At 37.6% G+C, this 18,948-nt stretch overlaps 4 protein-coding genes and 1 pseudogene across 5 annotated transcripts in view; 2 read left to right on the forward strand and 3 right to left on the reverse strand.

Annotated features, from left to right (window-relative positions):
- The window catches only part of LOC104793000 (ethylene response sensor 1-like), a 3,609-nt gene extending 2,256 nt beyond the window's left edge, over nucleotides 1–1,353 (reverse strand). Inside the window, exons 1-2 of one of the 2 annotated variants that reach the window (XM_010519270.2) lie at nucleotides 1,089–1,353; nucleotides 599–850 (exon numbers count right to left, since the gene is read on the reverse strand). In XM_010519270.2, the coding sequence (XP_010517572.1) occupies nucleotides 599–819 (221 nt within the window). In that variant the 5' untranslated portion in view covers nucleotides 820–850; nucleotides 1,089–1,353. Of the gene's footprint in view, nucleotides 1–38; nucleotides 851–1,088 lie in introns of both variants that reach the window. The other variant, XM_010519271.2, reaches the window with a different exon arrangement.
- Nucleotides 1,679–4,515, reverse strand: LOC104793002 (bZIP transcription factor 17-like). Its single transcript, XM_010519274.2, has 2 exons — nucleotides 2,572–4,515; nucleotides 1,679–2,233 (listed from the first exon to the last, which is right to left on the reverse strand). Exons 1-2 carry the CDS (start codon nucleotides 4,319–4,321, stop codon nucleotides 1,809–1,811), a joined length of 2,175 nt encoding a protein of 724 aa, XP_010517576.1. The 5' UTR covers nucleotides 4,322–4,515; the 3' UTR covers nucleotides 1,679–1,808.
- LOC104793003 lies at nucleotides 7,685–11,449 on the forward strand (annotated as a pseudogene).
- LOC104793004 lies at nucleotides 11,928–14,025 on the forward strand. The gene is made up of 4 exons (XM_010519275.2): nucleotides 11,928–12,257; nucleotides 12,698–13,325; nucleotides 13,425–13,704; nucleotides 13,851–14,025. Exons 1-4 carry the CDS (start codon nucleotides 12,146–12,148, stop codon nucleotides 13,905–13,907), a joined length of 1,077 nt encoding a protein of 358 aa, XP_010517577.1. The 5' UTR covers nucleotides 11,928–12,145; the 3' UTR covers nucleotides 13,908–14,025.
- LOC104793005 (transcription factor LUX-like) lies at nucleotides 14,171–15,261 on the reverse strand. Its single transcript, XM_010519276.2, has one exon. It carries the CDS (start codon nucleotides 15,045–15,047, stop codon nucleotides 14,286–14,288), a length of 762 nt encoding a protein of 253 aa, XP_010517578.1. The 5' UTR covers nucleotides 15,048–15,261; the 3' UTR covers nucleotides 14,171–14,285.

Genomic DNA, 18,948 nt, shown 5'->3' on the forward strand with positions numbered 1-18,948 from the left:
AGCGTAACCTTTGCCAGAGAGATCCGACCAGTCACTGCCTTGGAAATTTGAGAGATGTAAAAGAGGTACACGGACAGAAACAACCTCGGGAGGAGAATATCTCCCAACAGGAGGTCCAATCTTAGCCAAAGGACAAGTATGAGGAATGTGCATCGCTTGAGCGCTATTGAAGAGTTCGTTAATAATGGGCAGATTAATAGGGACACTGCTTCCAACTTGTATTTTGTGGCTCAAAGTATGAGAAAGTTGCAAATAAAGACCACTCTGAGAAGGCATCCACAAGGCACATTCCTCGAGGCAAAGAGTTTTACCAAGCTCAACGAGAGTGGTTCTTAGAATAGTATGTCTATCAAGCGTTCTTCTAATCCCATGAGTAAGCATCCTAACATGCCTACCAGTCTCCTCTTGCGTTAGTATAAGACCCATTTCTCTGTCTAGCTCATCAGCTTTCTTCTTGAGAAACAGTTCCCGGTTCTTGACACTGAGAAGATCAGGAATAATATGAACCAACATCAACGCGGTCGCACACGAGACAACAGCGCAGGAGACTTTGGCAATAGTCATGACGATAGCAACAACTTTGGAGTGCATGAAGAACATCCAAAGGTTGATGAAATGTGTAGCTCCACAGAGAATGATGAATGCTCCAAACTGCATGAGGACCCATTTGTAAGGGAAGAAAGCAGACTTCTGGACGAAGTATATAAGCTCGAGTGGGATAGAGAAGTATGCAAGAGCGATCAACGCATCGGAGATGTATTGGTACTTCACTAACAGATCATCTTGATTCACATGCGTCTCAAAACAATCGCATTCCATTTTCGTTGGAGCTTTGACCTCTGTTGTTGACCTGGTCAACAAAATCACATATTCAAAGAAGAAAAAATTGAAGATATCATCAGCTCAAGTTACGTTTTGAGGAGGACTTGACTAGATTTGGACTAGAGTTACAGGGAATGAAATCGATGCTAAATCGATCTAGAAATTTATAAATCTACAAAAATGAATTTGATTCCGATCAGACGAAAACGTTACTAAAGCCAAGCAGTGAAATCAATCGTTGTAAATAGATAGATCCGATCATGTACCTGGAAGAGAAGGATTCATAGCGGCGGAGCTGTTGGTGGTGGTGTGAGCCTCATAGCTTTGGGGCAAACGAAAGATGAAAAATAATTTATAGTATAAAAAAAAAAACAGAAAGTTCAAGTTCGTCGTCTCCAACGGATCCGAGCTTATGAAGAAAGAACTTGACGAAACGAAGCGTACAGTGATAAAGAAAGAAGAAGGAACCAATGAGCTAAAGCATTTTTTTATGTTTTGCAATGGGGGAAGTTCACGTGTTCATGCCTACTTGTTACATTTAAAAATAAAATGATCACTTTCTTTTTTCTTCTGACAAATAATAAATTAATCGAAAAGTGAGCTCAGGTTCATGAACCTGAGTTAACAAAAAAGCTAATCCAAATCTCTCTCCGTCAAACTCAGGTAAAGAGGCACTTTTGTCTCGGTAAAGTTTTGAGCTAATGGAGTTTGTACACACCAACTTTTGCAATGTAATTGTGAAGTTTGATCCGTAATGCAAAACTTTCTAAGGTTATAAGTTTATAAAAGGTTAAAAAAAAAAAAAGTTACAGCATTCGGATTCTACATCTGGAAACAAACAAAAAAGCCGGACAACGGGTAAATATAGCTCTATTGGATATTACTTTGATGATACCAAAGAGCAGGGTATTTATTCTTTACATACAAAAAGCCTAAGAGGAGAGAAGACCAGCGGAAATATGTTTCAATCCTCTCAAAAAGTCTTTTTAAGTGGTCACAAGATGAGGAGCTCCTGATCGAGGTAGGACACACGAGTATGTTACATACTTTGCACTGTCTAGAAGCACGACGACAAAAACTCGGGACAGTGATTTTGGTCCCCCAATCATCCCTTCTATATCTCCGTCACCACCTTCTCTCGGATCAACAAGCACAGATACAACCACTGACGACGCTGGCTTGATTTCTTTGCTACTGCTGTTTCTTTGGTGTTCTTTGGTGAGGTTAAAATCTGATCCTGGGAGTGGAATGGGAAGACCGCGAAGGATCCTTCTGTTCTTTCTCTTGTGTGTGTCTGTGGTGTTCTTAACGTGTTCAGCAGAGACGTTGGTTGCAGGAATGATGGCTCCAGAGGTTGAGGAGACATCAAACTGAAACACTTCAGTGCACATCCCTGAACTAAACATGGGCCCTACAATAGTCATATAACAAAAAAATAAGATGTTGTTAAATAGTGAACCAAGTGTCAGTAAGACTTCAAGCTACCATTGTGCGTCAAGTTTCTGCAGAAAAGGGCGAAGAGAAATAAACACCAGATCTACTCTTTTCAATCTATATGAGTAACAATGTCACATGTTCCTAGTTAATATCTAATCTAGATTGTTGGATGCATCTACTTATGACCACAGATTTGCTGAAGGTTCAGCATCATTAAAGTGTTCTTGTGTCAAAAAATCAAGATATAGTAAGGACTAGTATACATAATTAAGTCAAGGGAACAGAAAGTAACATGAGAAACCCGTGAATTACCTGCAACACCTTCACGAAACCATTGCTGCATTTCACCGTTGGCTGCTTTTGTTTTGAATTGGTCTTTCAGAGTATCAGCGGAGCCAGAGGATAGAGCTTTCTGTTTTTCAGTCTTAGATCTATAGAGATGCTTAGCCATTTCCTCGGTCCTTCCCACGTCAGGTAAAGGCAGTGCAGGGGAATAATCTTTCGGAATCACCAAATCAGCGTTCCTCTCATTTGATTCAGAAGCCTTTCTCGAAGCCACGGCTTTCTCACTCGCCAATATAGAGTTAATAATCAAATTCCCATCTATCTTCACAAGCTTGTCATTCCTCGGAACAAAGAGTGATGCAACTAGAGGCTCACTACCATTTCCAGGAGGCACAGAGCTCTCTGTTGCGGATATATTTTTCCTTGTTCCTTGATCAGAATCTCTCCCGCAATGTATCCCGTTACTATTAGAAACCCCAGTGCCAGCACCACTACGAGATGCATCCAAAACTCTATCCCTATGCTGACTGTAAATCTGATCAGTAATATAATTAGACCTATAGTTCCCATAAAAAGCACCACTAATTCCTCCATAATTAACGTTCACAATTGGAGCCAATGCACCAAACAAAAATAGACAAAACAGAAGCCCCAGAAAACTAATACTGGCGACCTTCTTGGTCTTAGCTTCACTCTTCTTACTCTCCGACTTCTTTGCCTTGGATGTTCCAAGAGGATTCTGTGGTTTCAACCTAGGAATGGGAATCAAAGGCACTTGAGACCCTTGTTGCTTGACAATGTAAGGCGGACAAGGCATCCATGGATAAGGCATTGGAGCCATAGGTGGATACATTCCCATGGGAGGTGGTGGATGATGCGGTGGACACATTCCATTGGCTCCCAATTGCTGCCTTAGAGTAGCATTCTCAGCCATGACATAAGACATCTTGCCATTCAAATCCGTTATAGTGGAATGCAAATTCCTAACCTTCTCTTCAAGCTCCTCAACGTAATGCTTCTTCCTCTGTCTCGAAAGCTGCGCGCTTTCACGGTTTCTCATGAGTCTAGCTTTCTTTTTCTCATCTTCCTCGCCGGTCACAGCACTTGCGTCTGCATCCTCCCCTGATCTCCTATACTTACTGTTCCTAGACTCGTCACTCAAATCCTCTTCGATCTCTTTCTTCCTCTTGGTAATAATAGACGTCGTAGTAGTAGTAGCCACAGCTTCTTCCACCTTGACCTTCTGGTCGACGACAACGTTACCTGATTTAGGAGACGATTCATTCGTAGCTTCGGAGACATCAGAACCGCAATTACCGGAGCCCTGAGAGGACAACGGAGTCGGTAGATCTAAGCTACGGTCAGCACCGGAGCATCGATCATCAGAGTCATCCCTAGGCGATTCACGGTTACAGCAACCCGAAGTTGTAACGGCATCATCTTTGGTGGGAAGAAGAAGAGAACCACCGGAGATTCCAGAAGCTTCGGAGTCGGGGGTGAAATCACCGAAGTGCTCTTGGGTAGAGGCATTGACAGGGATGAGAAACGACTCGTTCTCAGCGGGGAAGTAGAGATCGTCCATACCGTCGAAAGTGAGCTCGAATTCACCATCGGGGAAACCCAGATCGGACATGAGTTCACCAATCGGAGTCTGATCGGAGCCGAAATGATCATCGAACGGAGGGATCGAGATGGAATCGAAATCGGAAGGAGGAGGGTGGGTGGAATTAGGGTCCGGAGCAGGTGGTGGAGGCTGCTCCGTGATTGGTTCAGCCATTTGTTTAATCTGAGTTTTTAGGGTTACGAATTGGGGAGATGATGATGATGAAGAAGGAAAGAGAGAGAGAGAGAGAGAGAGAGAGAGAGAGAGAGAGAGAGAGAAGAAAGGGGTTATGGGAGTGATGCGGGAGAAAGACGACGAGGGGTTTAAAGACAAAGAGAGAGAGAGAGAGAGAGAGAGGAAGAAGGAAGAGGAAGGTGTGGTTGCTTCCGTCTTCTTCGTCTACGGCGCGTGGTCGCTAAACATACACACTAGTGATGTGATGATGATGAGGGAACCTATATAATCCAAAATATATCTCTTTCCTTGATTAATTAATAAACAACAAATCTAGAAAATAAATAAATTAGAGAGGTTATTTTGAATAACTTTATTACTAAACTGTACCTAAATTAACTTGTATGACCATCATGATGTGCTTTTGTTATGTATCCTAATTTTTTGCTTCTTCTTTTAAAATTAATTTTTAAAAATATATATAGTAGTAAGTCTCTAATCCATAAATAATATCAATTTCAGATGATTGACTAAAAATAGTTGATTTGATTTGTGAGATTAAAAAAAAAACAGATTTTATTTTATTTATTTATTTTCTATAGTCTATTTATTTTCTTTCTTTTTTAGTTAAAGTTTATTGTATGAAGTCAATCAAATCTATAAAGTTTAGAATTTATTGCGCATACTAATTATCATACTAAGTATGTTCGTGATTCTTAATTTACATATTTTGCTATTTGTTAGTTGTTTTTTTTTTTTTTTTACTTTTGTAGAATTATTTCATAACTCAACAAGATTAGAGTGTATACAAAAATTCAAAGTATAGGTTGATTAAAAGACGACGACAGAGGAGTTCTGAGTTCCTCCCCACACATGCATATTATGTCGACCATTGTCTTTGTCTTTCATTTGGTTTGGCACTTGAGGTAGGGGCTGGCTAGCAAAGCATGTGCACGACGTTCTAGTTTTATAGTATAACCTTAAATTTGGTAGTGAATACTTGTGGGAGTTGACTTTTAGGAGATCATGACTTTATTATGTGTCCAATCCAATTTTTAGGAGCCTATATTATATATGTAGGTCCTTTGTGCATTATCTATTTTTTTAAGTCTAGAATATTCTTGCCTAATTTATTTCCTTTTAGAATATAAAGGCAGAAAGATAGGTATATGTTTTCTGTTTATAAAATCTCAATAGTACTCTCTTTACCTTCATCGGTTTATAAATTTACTAACAAATTCCTTTTTTGGTCGGCTATTTACTAACAAATTTTTCTGATATAAGTTGTGGATATAATAAATGGCGAGTGTGAAACAAAGCACGAGAGGAAGAGAGTGGGAGGGATTTGGTAATCCACATGTTAAAAAGCACGTTGACTGCATTTGTGTTAGTTTTGGAGTGAAGGAAGGGTTTTCGTTATTTGTCTCTCTCTCCCGAAACTTCTCTCTTCTGATTAAAAAAACCTTAAAAAAATAATAATGCTATCTTATCGCTTCACTTTCCAACTGTGTGTCGTTTTTGAGTCTCTTTCCCGTCACGCATGTCTCCTCTCCCCCCCCCCTCTGCATCACTCATCATTTTCTTTTCTCTCTCTCACCTCATAGCCTCACACTATTAACTTGATAGTTGATTGACTATTTAGTAACTTAAAAGTATTTATAAACTTTTTTTGTTATAAGCTAAGAAACAATTCATTTGATGCATTGCTTTTTCTTTCTTACTTACTAATCTTATAGTATAGCACCATCATAAATATCATACAATATATAGTAAGGTCATGTTCTGGTCTAGTTTCTTAATTCTCTATGAGCAACCGACTTCTTTGTCTTGAGATTTGCCACTACATATATAACCGGAATTCTTAGTTTAAAACTTAAATTTAACTAATCAGAATTCTAACGTCTTTACTTTTTATGTTAAAGATAATTTATAAACTTGCAGTTTTTTTCACTTCGATTATCTACACGTTAGTTTGATTTTTTGGATTGCAATGCAAATATGCAATCACGGATCGTTAGTTATAAATATAATTAAAAGGATAAATAAACATGGGGATTTGCGTTCAGGTTCAAACAATGAGTTGGATAGCCGCTTGGAAGCTAGCTACAAGGTATTATCAATTCTAGCTAAGTCACATATTTAGACATATACCTCTTTTGGATTCTTTATAAGTCACATTTTTCACAAGGTAGATTCACCAAGATCACGAAAATACTACATTAGGACACCGCCAAAATTAGGAAAGAGACAATCATTTTCACAAGATTTGGAGGACCGCAAGAATCATGTAAGACAACACTTAAAAAAAAAAGAAAAAAAGAAAGAAAAAAAACATATGATATGATCTCACACTTTTCTCTAGAGGTGCTTGCAAAGAGAGAGAGAGAGCTGGTGTGGGTGCACAATGCAATTCTAAAGCCTTCGAGAATACCTATAACAAAGCATCAGAGGAATAGCAATGTTCTATAACATCTTCTACATATTGCCATTAGGCATTAGCCCTGACCAAGTTTCATATGTCTTCGAACCTTCGAAACAACAAGCATCAAATAATTGTATGCGTACATATGTCAAAACTTTTAGAAAAGAAAAAAAAATATGTCACAGTCGCTACTAACACTAATTTCAGCTCTTAGTAGAGTAACCAAGTTGCGTACACTGTTCGGAAGTGACGGTGATGCTCTATCGAGATGTTCATCATAACTTCTCATTCCCTCTATTAGACGAGACATAGGGTAATTAGTCATATCTGACGAGACATATCTGATGATGTACAAGCAGCCTTCTCAGCCAAACATAGGGTAATTAGTCGACCAACCAAGATATTTAGAGCATGAGTAGAGGGGTTCATTTCATACATACAAATACAAACATATCTCCTAATTTGCAAAACCAAGAAGCCACTTTGTGGTTTTTATGGGATTTTTCCCTTTTTGTATATCCTCCCCATTTTTTATTTTATTTTTCTGTACGGCTCTTTAACTTTTTTAATTACAATTTTTCACCCACAAGTTTCTCATAATTCTCTCAAAGAACACTAAGGTATTGAAAATTTCATAGATGTGACCACAAATTTCTATAAAATCCATTTTTGTGATTTTGTTAACAAATTTGAGTATGAAATTAACAATCAACGTAGATGAAAGTAAAATTCTTATTTTTAAAAAACAACGACGAGGTGAATCATCAGATAAATTTTACATAATGTATATGAAATTAGGGTAATTTTGAGTAATAACCAAAATATGAGGTAAAACGGTGAGGAAAGAATGAGAAATTGGTTTTTCTTGTAATTTTCTGTAAAAAAAGCTTTGACTCTCTTCTTCATCTTCTTCAAAAAAGTTTCTATTTTTTGTAGGCTGTGAAATGTTAAAAACACACAATTTCAGAAAACTGTGAACTGTGAATGTGATTCTAGCTACAAATTTCCGGTAAGGTTCGTTCTTCTCTAGAGTAGGCTTTTTATTTACAAGAGATTCATGAACAGAGGCCTCTCTCTAGGCTTTTGCTTTTTAATATACTTAAAGATGTTCTCGCTGCTTAAATTTCTCAGTTTATCGTCTCTCAGATTTTCTGCCTGCTTAAATTTCTCAGTCTTTCTTTTTATCTTGTTTTTAGGGTTTTATTTGACCGGAACTTTGTTCTGTTCAGTCGCATTTGCCTACTCAGCTGTACCAAAACCTAGCTGCCGAACTTTGTTGGAAATCTAGCTGGACCAAAACCTTCAGAAGCAGCCGTAGCTCTCTCTCTCTCTCTCTCTCTCTGTTGTTTTAAACATGGAACTTTCTAGTAGTGATGAAGACAGTGATGAGATCTGGAATTCGGATGATGAATTGAGATTGATAACTATCAATCTTCTCCGATGCATTCTGTGTCTGAGACCTCAGGTGGACCTGCTTGTGTAAGTGCTTACTGAATTCTAAAGAAAAATTGCAATTCTTAACTTGTCTCTTCACAAGGGAATCTCTGATGAGACGTTTGCTAGTTTTATTGAGATGGGATTTTCAAGTGAAAGCATTGTTAGAGCAATTGAAGAAAACTGGTGGTTAGTCTATTTCTGATTTGTGTTTATATCTGAGATATGCATTTCTGAGTTCTGTCGATCGATGAAATGTTAAATCATTTGCAGGACCAAATCCAGAACCTATTCTGATTCTTGAAACGCTCTCCAAGTTTTCTGTGAGTCTCCTATTTGGCTTGAATTTTTCATGTGCATGTTCACAATTTGCTTGTATATAATCTTAACTCCACGTTTTTTTTTTTTTTTAAATTTGTGAAGACAAGCGATGAACCTACTTCTTCAAAATCCAAAGTTATCGATCAGCTTATTGGGATGGGGTTTCCTGAGGAAAATGTGTTAAAAGCTATACAAGAATACGGTAATGACATATCTCTTTGCTCTTTTTTCCTTCTAGGAATTGGGAAATCTTGTAATGAGGTTTATTGAACTTTCCTTGATAATATGCAGGAGACGAAAATGTTGATGAGTTAACAACTGCACTTCTTACTTATGCGGTAAGTAAACATTACAACTAAATAGTATATCGACATGAAAATATAGTATTTCATGTAATAGAAGGTCATTACTGTTTCTTTAGGAGGTAGAGAAAATGAGCGAAACGACAGACGACGAGAACATCAACACTAATGATGATGACAATCTCTATTCATTATCCTCAGATGATGAGGTACAATTGTTCTATCCAAGTTTCAGACCTTTGCTTGGTTATAACATTTTCTGCAGATTTTTTAAACTTTCAATGCAATGCTCATGTCTTACATTTTTAAGAAGTAGATTGTATGTGTTGCCTTCTTATCTGTTTTGGAAAATGACAGGATAAACCAAACTACTCGGATGAAGATAGTATACTCCAATATTTGATCAAGATGGACTTTTCGAGGGAAGAGGCTGCAGAAGCTATAGAGAGATGCGGTACGCTCTCGCTTAATTATTATCATTATACTTTAAAATTTTCTTATCTTTCTGTTCATATCTGTTAGACGTTTACTTGTTCATCAATCCAATTAGCATCCTTGCAAGTATTCACGTTTCTTCTCAAACTTTACAGGAGAGGATGCAAGTGTGGAAGAGGTCGTAAACTTCATTTGTGCTGCTCAGATGGCACGGCAATTCGCAGAACAAGATAAAAAAGAGGTAATAAGTCGAAGTCTCTTGAAGAACCTAATACAGCCATCAAGTTAGTATTGAATTATCCTTCTGCAATTCTGGTCAGTTCGATGAGACAGCTAGAGTTGTCCGCTTTAAAATTGTGTGATTGGTTAACTTCGTCCTATATTTTGTAATCAATGCCTGAGATCATTGTTTGTGTTGCATTCTTGTAGATTATTAACTGTAGTTTTTAAATTAACAAAGCTCTTGGATTGTGATCTTTGCATATTTATACCTCTGATAGTTTGATTAATGATAAGTTGAACTCTGGATTTCCTTGGTCTTAGCTTTTTTTTAATTCGATCAGATGCTTTGGTTTGAAATTACAATTTGATACCTTTTGTAGTTCTACTCAATGTTTCACAGAACTTACATTGCTTCCTCAAGTCTCGTTAATGTTTTTGCCGGTGTTGATTGTAGTTCAGTCTTTCTTCAGAACATGTAATTACTTCACTGTAGGTGGTAGACTTCATTTGTGTTGTTACTGTGTGGCTAAATAGAAGAAATTACCAAAACGGCAGTGAACTTTTCCCTAGATTATGCAGTTTTTCATGCTTGACTCAATGACTCTTTGACTGTGCAGCTTATAACTAACAGCAAAAAGAGGCGAGTATACAATGAGCCACCAAGAAGAGAGAGAAAGCCGAACACTGCCATGGCCAATGACGAGCTCATCCGTCTACCAGATCCGATGACTGGGTTTGGTGTCCCTAATGGACCTGGAATTATGACAAAAAGACCAGTCCCAATTCCAGATGTTGCTCGTGGCCCGCCCTACTTTAACTACGCGAACGTTGCAATGGCAAGTAAAGGTGTTTGGGCCAAGATTTCCAGCCACTTGTATGATATCATGCCTGAATTTGTGGATTCTAAGTATCTCTCTGCCGCTGCAATGAGAAGGGGTTACGTTCATAACCTGCCAATCGATAGAAGATACCAAATCCAGCCTCCACCACACTACACCATCCAAGAAGCCTTTCCATTGACCAAGAGATGGTGGCCCACTTGGGATGTTTGGGCACATTTATTGCCAGTGCTACGCTTACAAACAATCTACGTGAGAAGCTTGAGAGACATGATGGAGAGCCGCCTAAAAGTGTGCAGAAAGAAGTCCTCAAAGATTGCAGAAAATGGAATTTGGTCTGGGTTGGCAAGAACAAACTTGCCCCGCTTGAACCAGATGAGATGGAGATGCTTCTAGGCTTCCCAAAGGATCATACTCGAGGAGGACTCAGTAGAACTGAGCGCTTCAAGTCTTTAGGCAACTCGTTTCAGGTATAATTCGATAACTAACACCTCTCTGTCAGTTCAGTTTTGGTTTGAAAGTCTTTGGTTGGTTCTAAACTTGTGTTTTTGGTTTCATTTTTCTTTAGGTTGATACTGTTGCATATCACTTTTCCGTCCTCAAGCCTTTGTTCCCGAATGGAATCAACGTTCTGTCACTCTTCACGGGAATTGGCGGTGGAGAAGTCGCACTCCATCGTCTCGAGATTCGAATGAATGTAGTTGTGTCTGTGGAGAGTTCAGACGCAAATCGAAACATCTTGAGAAGCTATTGGGCGCAGACGAATCAGAAGGGTACCTTGAGACAGTTTTCAAAACTAGACAATAATACAATTGAGCGACTTATGGACGAGTAGGGAGGGTTTGACTTGGTCATAGGAAGAGGTCCTTGTAAGAATCTTGAAGGAGATCATTCGTCTCTCTTCTTCGAATATTGCAGGATTCTCGAGACGGTTCGCAGCAAATCAGCAGATATGATGAGGAGATGAAGAGTTTGAAGTCTCAAGTTGTTCTGATTTGAAAGAAAAGAAAAAAAAAAAACAGTTCTTACATCAGTACATGAGTAGCAACGTTCTAAGTGATTCAAAGTTGAATTTTGCAGATTCTTTTTGTGCCTTCTCTTTCTCTCCACTGTAAGGTTATACTATTTATTACTGCTAGAAAAATTTTCGATCTAAGTTTCTCTTCACTAAAAAGGTAAACTATACACTACACCAAATCGAACCAAAACTAAACCGAATATATTACACTACACTGTACTACTTTATCTTGGTGGGTTCGAGACCGTGGTCGTGGAATCGGAAGCAGAGCCTTGTACTGTGTTTATCTTCTCCATTTTCGATTGCTTGAAAGCTGAATAGCCTGAATCCAACAAGCCCTTAAACCTCAAGCTTCAACACTGCAAGTAGCACAACAACAGATGAACTCCGAGAAGTTTTGGTGATAATTGCTTTTTTAATAAACATATGAGGACCTTTTGTATAAATTCGGATTAGTTCGGGCCCCGTTTCTCTGTGTATTTTGCAACGCAATCTAAACCCTTCTAGAATATATATAACAATGCTAAGCCCACTAGGCCCACTAAAGATTTTTTTTTGAGTACACAAACAAAATTATATAAAATCTTAAGAATAAAATAAGAGTTATCTTCCCTTCCCTCTCGTTCGATTTGAGGGAGAGAGAGAGATAAGCTTTTTTTTTTTGCATCTTTTGTTCTTCTCTCTCTCGTCGTCGTCCTCCTCAATGCTTCCATTTCAATCATCCTCTTCCTCCTCTTGATTGACTTCTTCTTCTCTTTTGCTTCCGAGAGAGAAAGAATCAACCTTTTAGAGGAAGCAAGGACTTATCATCATCTGTCTAATCCACCTCTCATGGACACAGCCTTGACCTCTGAAACAAGTTGTGCCCTTATGGCCGACAAGGGATTCACGGTGGATCCTTTTTTGGTTGAGGCCCTTCAGAATCCTCGACATCGTCTTACCAGTAAGCTTCCTCTCTTTTTGCCCTGTTTGGTTGTTTCGTCTTCGATTCCTGTTACGATGCCCTAGTTTCTTCAAGTTACAATCTTGTATAGAACTGACCTGTGCTTATATCTTAATTGAGCTTAGAATCTTAGTTAGGGATTTTGGGGAGAACGATTGGTGTTAGGATTGTTTATTGCCTAGGTTGATTTCTAAGAAATTTTTGCGGATTCAGATCTTGGCTAAAGTGTTATCATTGTTAAAAGCTTACTTTGCAGAGGGATACATAACTAGGAAAGTGATTTTGCAATATTAATGTTTCTAATCTGATGTTATGAGTTTAAGATGTGAGATTTGTTTGGAGTTAAAAGTTATTTCTCTTTGATTATGCTTGGGGTCTATCTCATGGACTATTCTTTGCTTGACTGTTTTCTAAGCGATTTATTGTTCTTGTAATGTCAGTTTTGAGGATGGAACTTGATGTTCAGAAGTTCTTGCAGAACCCTGATGAGCAGCAATTCGAGTTCCAGCATTTCCCGATATCATATCTCCGTCTTGCAGCTCATCGTGTTGCTAACCACTATGGACTAGTCACATCAGTTCGAGATGGTGGTGCAGGTGGTAACGTGAGCAGGATTCTCGTGACTAAATCAACTGAGAGTAGGTTTCCTGCTGTTCGGCTATTTGAAATCCCAGCTAAACAATCAGAAACTGGCAAGTTTGAGCACATGAAAGTTGCTATAATAAAGACCCGACCTTCTAAAGGATCTGGAATGGAAGCTGGTGACCTGGGAAAGCAAGGTCCGAGAAGTGTTGAAGAGAGGAAAGAAGACTATGACAGGGCACGAGCACGTATATTTAACGGTCTTGCAAACCTTGCTTGTAACGATTCTCTGTCTGAAACTAATAATCCTTGGAAGGTGAATAGTAGTCCTATCAGAGATGATGAAAGTCAAGTGTTGAAGAGTGGTAGTATCGAGGCTGAGAAAAACCATTTCCCTAAGGAGAGCATTCCTGGATCTCGTATTGCAGTTCTCAGAGACAGAGAGAAAGACCGGTATGACCCTGACTATGACCGCAGCTATCAAAGGTACGTAGTAAAGCATCCATTACCCACGGTGATTGCTTGTGAATAACAAAGAACGTTAAAGCTTTCTTTTGTATACTTAAAAACCTTGTGCGCTTACAGGTACATTAGGAACCTCCCAGTCGACCAAAATTTCTGCTTGCCACACTTCAACATTCAGAAAATAGGGGCGCCGTGCTATGATATGGGATTTAGCGGGTATAGTCAAAACCCAAGTGCTCCTACGTCTCTCAGCTTGGGTCAACACTCTGTCATCAGCCCCTATGTGACCACGGGGTTAAACCAGCCTTCGATGAATGCTGCTATGTACATGCAATGGCCAAATGCAGCTGCGGTGATGTATACTCATTCTTATGAACACTTCAGAAACGCACCTTTTCAGGTAAACAAGTTTTTGCCTCTTTTTGACACTCCTTTATCAAGTTCACAATGAAACACTTGTGAGGAAAAGTAGATTGTATAACACATCTGAGTAGATACTTAAATTAGTCATTGATAAGTGTTTAAAAATGAATGTTGTTTCTGCAGGGGCAGTTCTATCCGCATCCGCAACCCCTTAGCTTCGATTACATGCAGAACCGGTAATTGCTTTTTTCGTTGAGGCTTAACGATTTGTGTAGTCCAAATTTTGAAACAGTTTGTATGTCGAATATAGAACAAACAAAACCTTTTGATTAGTGTCATTGCCTTGTCTTTTTTTTTTCTTCTTACTGTGTTACGCTCCAGCGTTTGGTTTTCAACGTAACTTTATCACGTCATTGCAACAGATGATAATTTAACTCGGCTTGTAGTGAATACAAATGATAACATCATACAAAAGTTAAACCGTTCGTGTAGAATTAAAAAAATATACACTAACAATACATTTATTAAGTTTGACGAAAAATGCAAATTACACAAGATAATCCACATACCTTTTAACATTATTACTTCCATAAAAATGAAGTTAAGAACTCAAATATATTAATTTCCCGCAGGGAAGAGCTTAAGAATCTTCCTACCACCATCTCCATTACCTTGTGCGGAATCTTCATACTTCAGATTACGAACCACTTGGTTTTGCTGAGTGATCACATGCTTCCCCATATACGGATGCTCTAATGGAGGCATCAAGTACTCATGATGGTTCAAGAAATGTGCCGGAACCGGCGAGCTCGCGAATAGACGATCAGTTGCTGAGTCGGAGACGATAACGTGTCCACCGGAGATTCCATTACCGTTCCCGCCTTGCATTCTCCTAAGGTAAAGACGATATTTCTGAAGATGGCTCGCGACGTTCTCTCTAGTCAACCCTTCAACGCTCATTAGCTGCATTATCGTCTTCGGAACTGCGTTCTTGATCCCTAAATGTCCAACAGCGTCGACGAAACGTTTGTGTAGCTGAGGCGTCCACACTAAACGCGGTCGTTTCAACGTTCTTGCTGGCTCTCCTCCGATCGATCCTGAACCAAGATCCGTGGAATCGCCACCGCCGAAATCAGAATTCATCATCATCGGTTGAGGAGTTAGAGTTGGAGTTGTTGGAGTGGTGGATGGTTGAAGGTTCTGGTGGTGGTGATAAGTAGCTGTGGTTCTCTTCGATCCAAGATGATGGTTAGGGCTTCCGATTTGGAACGCGAGAGCTAGATGAGGAGTGATCAAGGTTTGAGAGATAGGGATGAGTTCTTCCGGTGAAGGAAGCTCCTCTTCCCATCTAAGGAACCAGTTTGGATTATCTTCTCTCATTTTAGAGGCGGTGGGTGATGGTGAGACGGCGGCGGAGGAAAGACGGAGGAGAGAGGATCGAGGTGGATCTTTTTGTTTAAGTGAGGAAAAGAACAAAGTAACTATAGTGAATATTTGTAGATAGAATGATATATATGGAGGAAATGAGAGTGATTGGCTGATTCCATTTCTCTCGAATAATGTGTTAATGGGGTTATGGAAACGGAATAAATTGAGGATTCTTTATTATAAAATGATATATAAATAAGAATAAGAAACAGGAAAGTTTGAAAAATGAAAATAAAAATAGTAATACACTTGTGAGAGAGAGAGAGAGAGAGCATATGAACTGTCATTGTCATTACACGGTTCGGTTCATGGCGTCGTCCAAATTTGCCAGTTCTGTGTGTCCATGCGAAATGTTTGCCTTATTTAAGTGACCAATTTGCAATTATTCTTTAGGTAAAAGATAACAATAATGGATCGTGCGTGTGTGTGTGTGTGGATTTCCATTTTATTAAGAAAAAAAATATCAATAAATAAGAATCGATCGCATAAGAATGCGCCAATAGTTGAGCCGACATGATTTGAATAAATTTTTAAAAGTACATATGATCAGATAACCCAAGGCAGAGAGAACCTTATATGTGACAGAAAGAAGAAATCTCAATCTTATACTAGTAGTAGTATTAAAAACAACGATTGTGTTGTGTCCTCGATAAGACGAAAACTATAAATTCCGAATCTTTCTCTAAATTTAAAGAGCGATCTGTGATTGATTATAACTAATAATTAGTACTAAAATATAAGGACACCAAATTACCAACCAAGGAAGAATAACATTTAATTTCCTTAAAAATGTGATGGAAAAATAAAATATATATAAAAAAAACTATATAATGACAGAAACAGTTAAAGTTAATAATTGAAGGGATTGGTTTTAACTTTTTGTTAGTTTGGATCTGTCACTGTCTTATGTGTTTCGAAGTTTATGGTCCAAAAGCCTCAGAAAGATTCTGGGCTCTCCACGTGGCGCGTGTCTTCACTCACGCGTTTATGTTGCGGCTGGGAGTTACAAGAAACAGCACCCTTTCGTACAATTGGTCTCAACTACGCATGAGATTCCACGGATTAGGTTATTAGCCAACTTTTTAGTATTTTTAATTAAACTTCATTTAGTTAGTGGGTTTAGTTGTCTGTAAACCATGCGTGTTTATATTACTTTTTAAATTAACTTTTTTTTGGTTTTTTTCTCTGATTGTGAAGTACAGTATATAACAGTGCATATTTGTATCCAAATCATTATTTAAAATATTTTATTTATCCTTCAAAATAAATCAAACATTTTTAAGATTATTTTGTTTTTCTTTTGTTAAATTACTTTAGGTAATTATGTTGTTTTTTCTTTCTAAATGCATGTGCAAAAACCATTAATTAAAATAAGTTACAGTTACATGGAAATTTTATTGCACTCGTATATATCATCGAGTTATACACAAAAAAAAAAAAAAAAAAAAATATACACATATTATAATACAAAGCATGGGTTAAGAGTGGGACTTGTGCTGCATTAACAAATAAATAAGAGATTAAAGTATATGTAGTAGAGTTGTGTGAAAAGATTTATATTCCAATTTTAGGTTCGGCGTGTGATGTGAAATAAGGAAGCTAAATCTGCTAGCTCTAGTTTATATATATGATCTATTCGGAATGAGAAAGTGGAATTGTCTTTATTTTAGTTAAATTGATTCTTGTTAAAGATTTGGTTCCAATTGTACGTATGTAGGTGCGTGCACATAAACCATATCTGATTAGGATTTCTCTCAACTTTTCTCCCAAATGATGAATGAATAGAGCATCATTTATACATTTTTTTCAGTGAAAGTTAAATTAGAACACAGGATCGAGCATGATGATATAATGGTCGCTGATCAGCGGCCAGTCACTATTCAATAAGCCAACTAAACTTGTCGACATATTAACGACCTAATAAGAATATTTAAAAACAACTTGGTTTTCTAACCTAAATATTAAGAAGTGTCTAGTGGCCAACCTCTCAGCACCATCTTTTCTATTATTTTAGACTATTAGACAAAATGAGATAAGGAATCTTCTTCCGAAGTCACCAAGACAAGAAGTGAAACCGGACAAGAATTGTCCCCTTGATTTCTTTTGCACCAAAATATTTTGGACTTTTTTAAAGCGAACCTTACTTAAGGCCAGGAAAGCACAAAAGAGGGGGTTTATGCAATAGATCCTTTTGAAATAATAATGTTAGCTTTACAAAACAATAACTTAAAACCTTTTAATTTTGGAAACTACATTGCGAAAAGCAGAATGATTTAAAGCGGGGAATCTTTTATCTTTTATATTGATGGAAAGAATAAGATAATTCGTGAACCATGTGATGCCCATGTTTTATTATATACTGTACGTACACTATTATTTTGCCATCATCGAGTAGATGTGTAATTTAGATGGATTACTACCTATCATTCAATCACATAGGATAGTAATACGGTAAGGTTGAAAAATCCATATCAGGTTATTGTTTAAGTTGAGAAGAACCTACATATTTGGTTTGAAGTCTAGACTCGACGTCGCCATAGAAATCCAATATACTAATTTCCTTTGGTCACCTTGGATTAGCATTCCACGAAATACATAACGCTAACATTAAAATGTTCCTTTGACCAAAAAAATACTCAAAACAAAATTCCAAGCTCCTAATTTATTTATTTTATTTGTAAAGGGCCCAATTTCGAGAGCAAGACATTTTTCTTCTAGATAAGTTTCTTTTGCAATTTCACTGTTGTGTAGTCTAGTCTGATGAATAATCCATAGTTGTTGATGGTCCATGAAGAAATTGTCATTCATATGTTTCCAAACAAACCTTTAAATGACAAATCTTTTTTTTATCAATCACCTCCGATCCCTCTTGTGGGACAAAGACGAGTAAAAGAGAAGCTGGCACAAAATTTATGATTCAATAAAATTTGGAAAACACTGTGGACATAAGGTGGGCCGTCATTGGGTAAGATCTAGGCCCAGAGTAAACGCAGATTGTCTAAAATCTAACCACTGTATCTCAAATTTTTGATTCTCATTTATTAATTAACATTTATTTCAATTTTTATCATATGAATTCCTTTTCTTATTTTATAAATTATTTTGGTACTAACGTTTTTATTACAAAAGAAAATCTAGCACGAAGTAAATATATTTGATCTGTTGTAATAATGTCACGGTTCCAACTTTCTTCTATAGTTAAAAATCGACGTCGTTCAGATCCTGCTTGTAGTTGAAAGCTCTATTAATGGCTAATTTCATTAGTATACATTGGAGACCAGTAAGAAGACCGCAGTCTTTCTTAGGTCCCCTACTAATAAAATAATTGGTTCATCACAAATTGTTAGTGTTTACTGTTTAGTACTTTTGACCTGTCTTGTAATTAAAAAAAAAAACAAAGAAACACAAACTACCGAAGAATGAATTAATTAAAAAGAAAAAAGAAAAAGAAAAGGAAAAAGGTAAGAACACACAGGTCAGCGAGTTGGACTCATCTGGCTTAGAAGAGAAGAGAAGAGAATCATAGAAAGAACACGCGACGACGAAGCTTACACAGAGACAGAGAGATAGCTGAGACTAAGCTGAAGAAAGAAGCCTTTGAGTATCATAAACCTCTGTAATGGAAGGTTCGTTCGTACCTTTTGTTTAATATCATCCGCTCTTTTTTTTTCAGATTTTTTTTTTCTCCGTCAGTCTGAGAAAAAAACCCTAGATTTTTTGCCGACTTGAATTTGCTTCTTTCGAATTTGATTCTAGCACACTAGTAGTAACAATTCATATTCGGAATCAGCATTATCTCCACGAGAATTTGTCACTTCTGCCCTAAATCTGAATTCGATACCCCGAATTAGGT

Source organism: Camelina sativa, chromosome 6 (genome assembly GCF_000633955.1).
Source record: "Camelina sativa cultivar DH55 chromosome 6, Cs, whole genome shotgun sequence".
In the NCBI taxonomy this organism is placed as follows: Eukaryota; Viridiplantae; Streptophyta; class Magnoliopsida; order Brassicales; family Brassicaceae; genus Camelina; species Camelina sativa.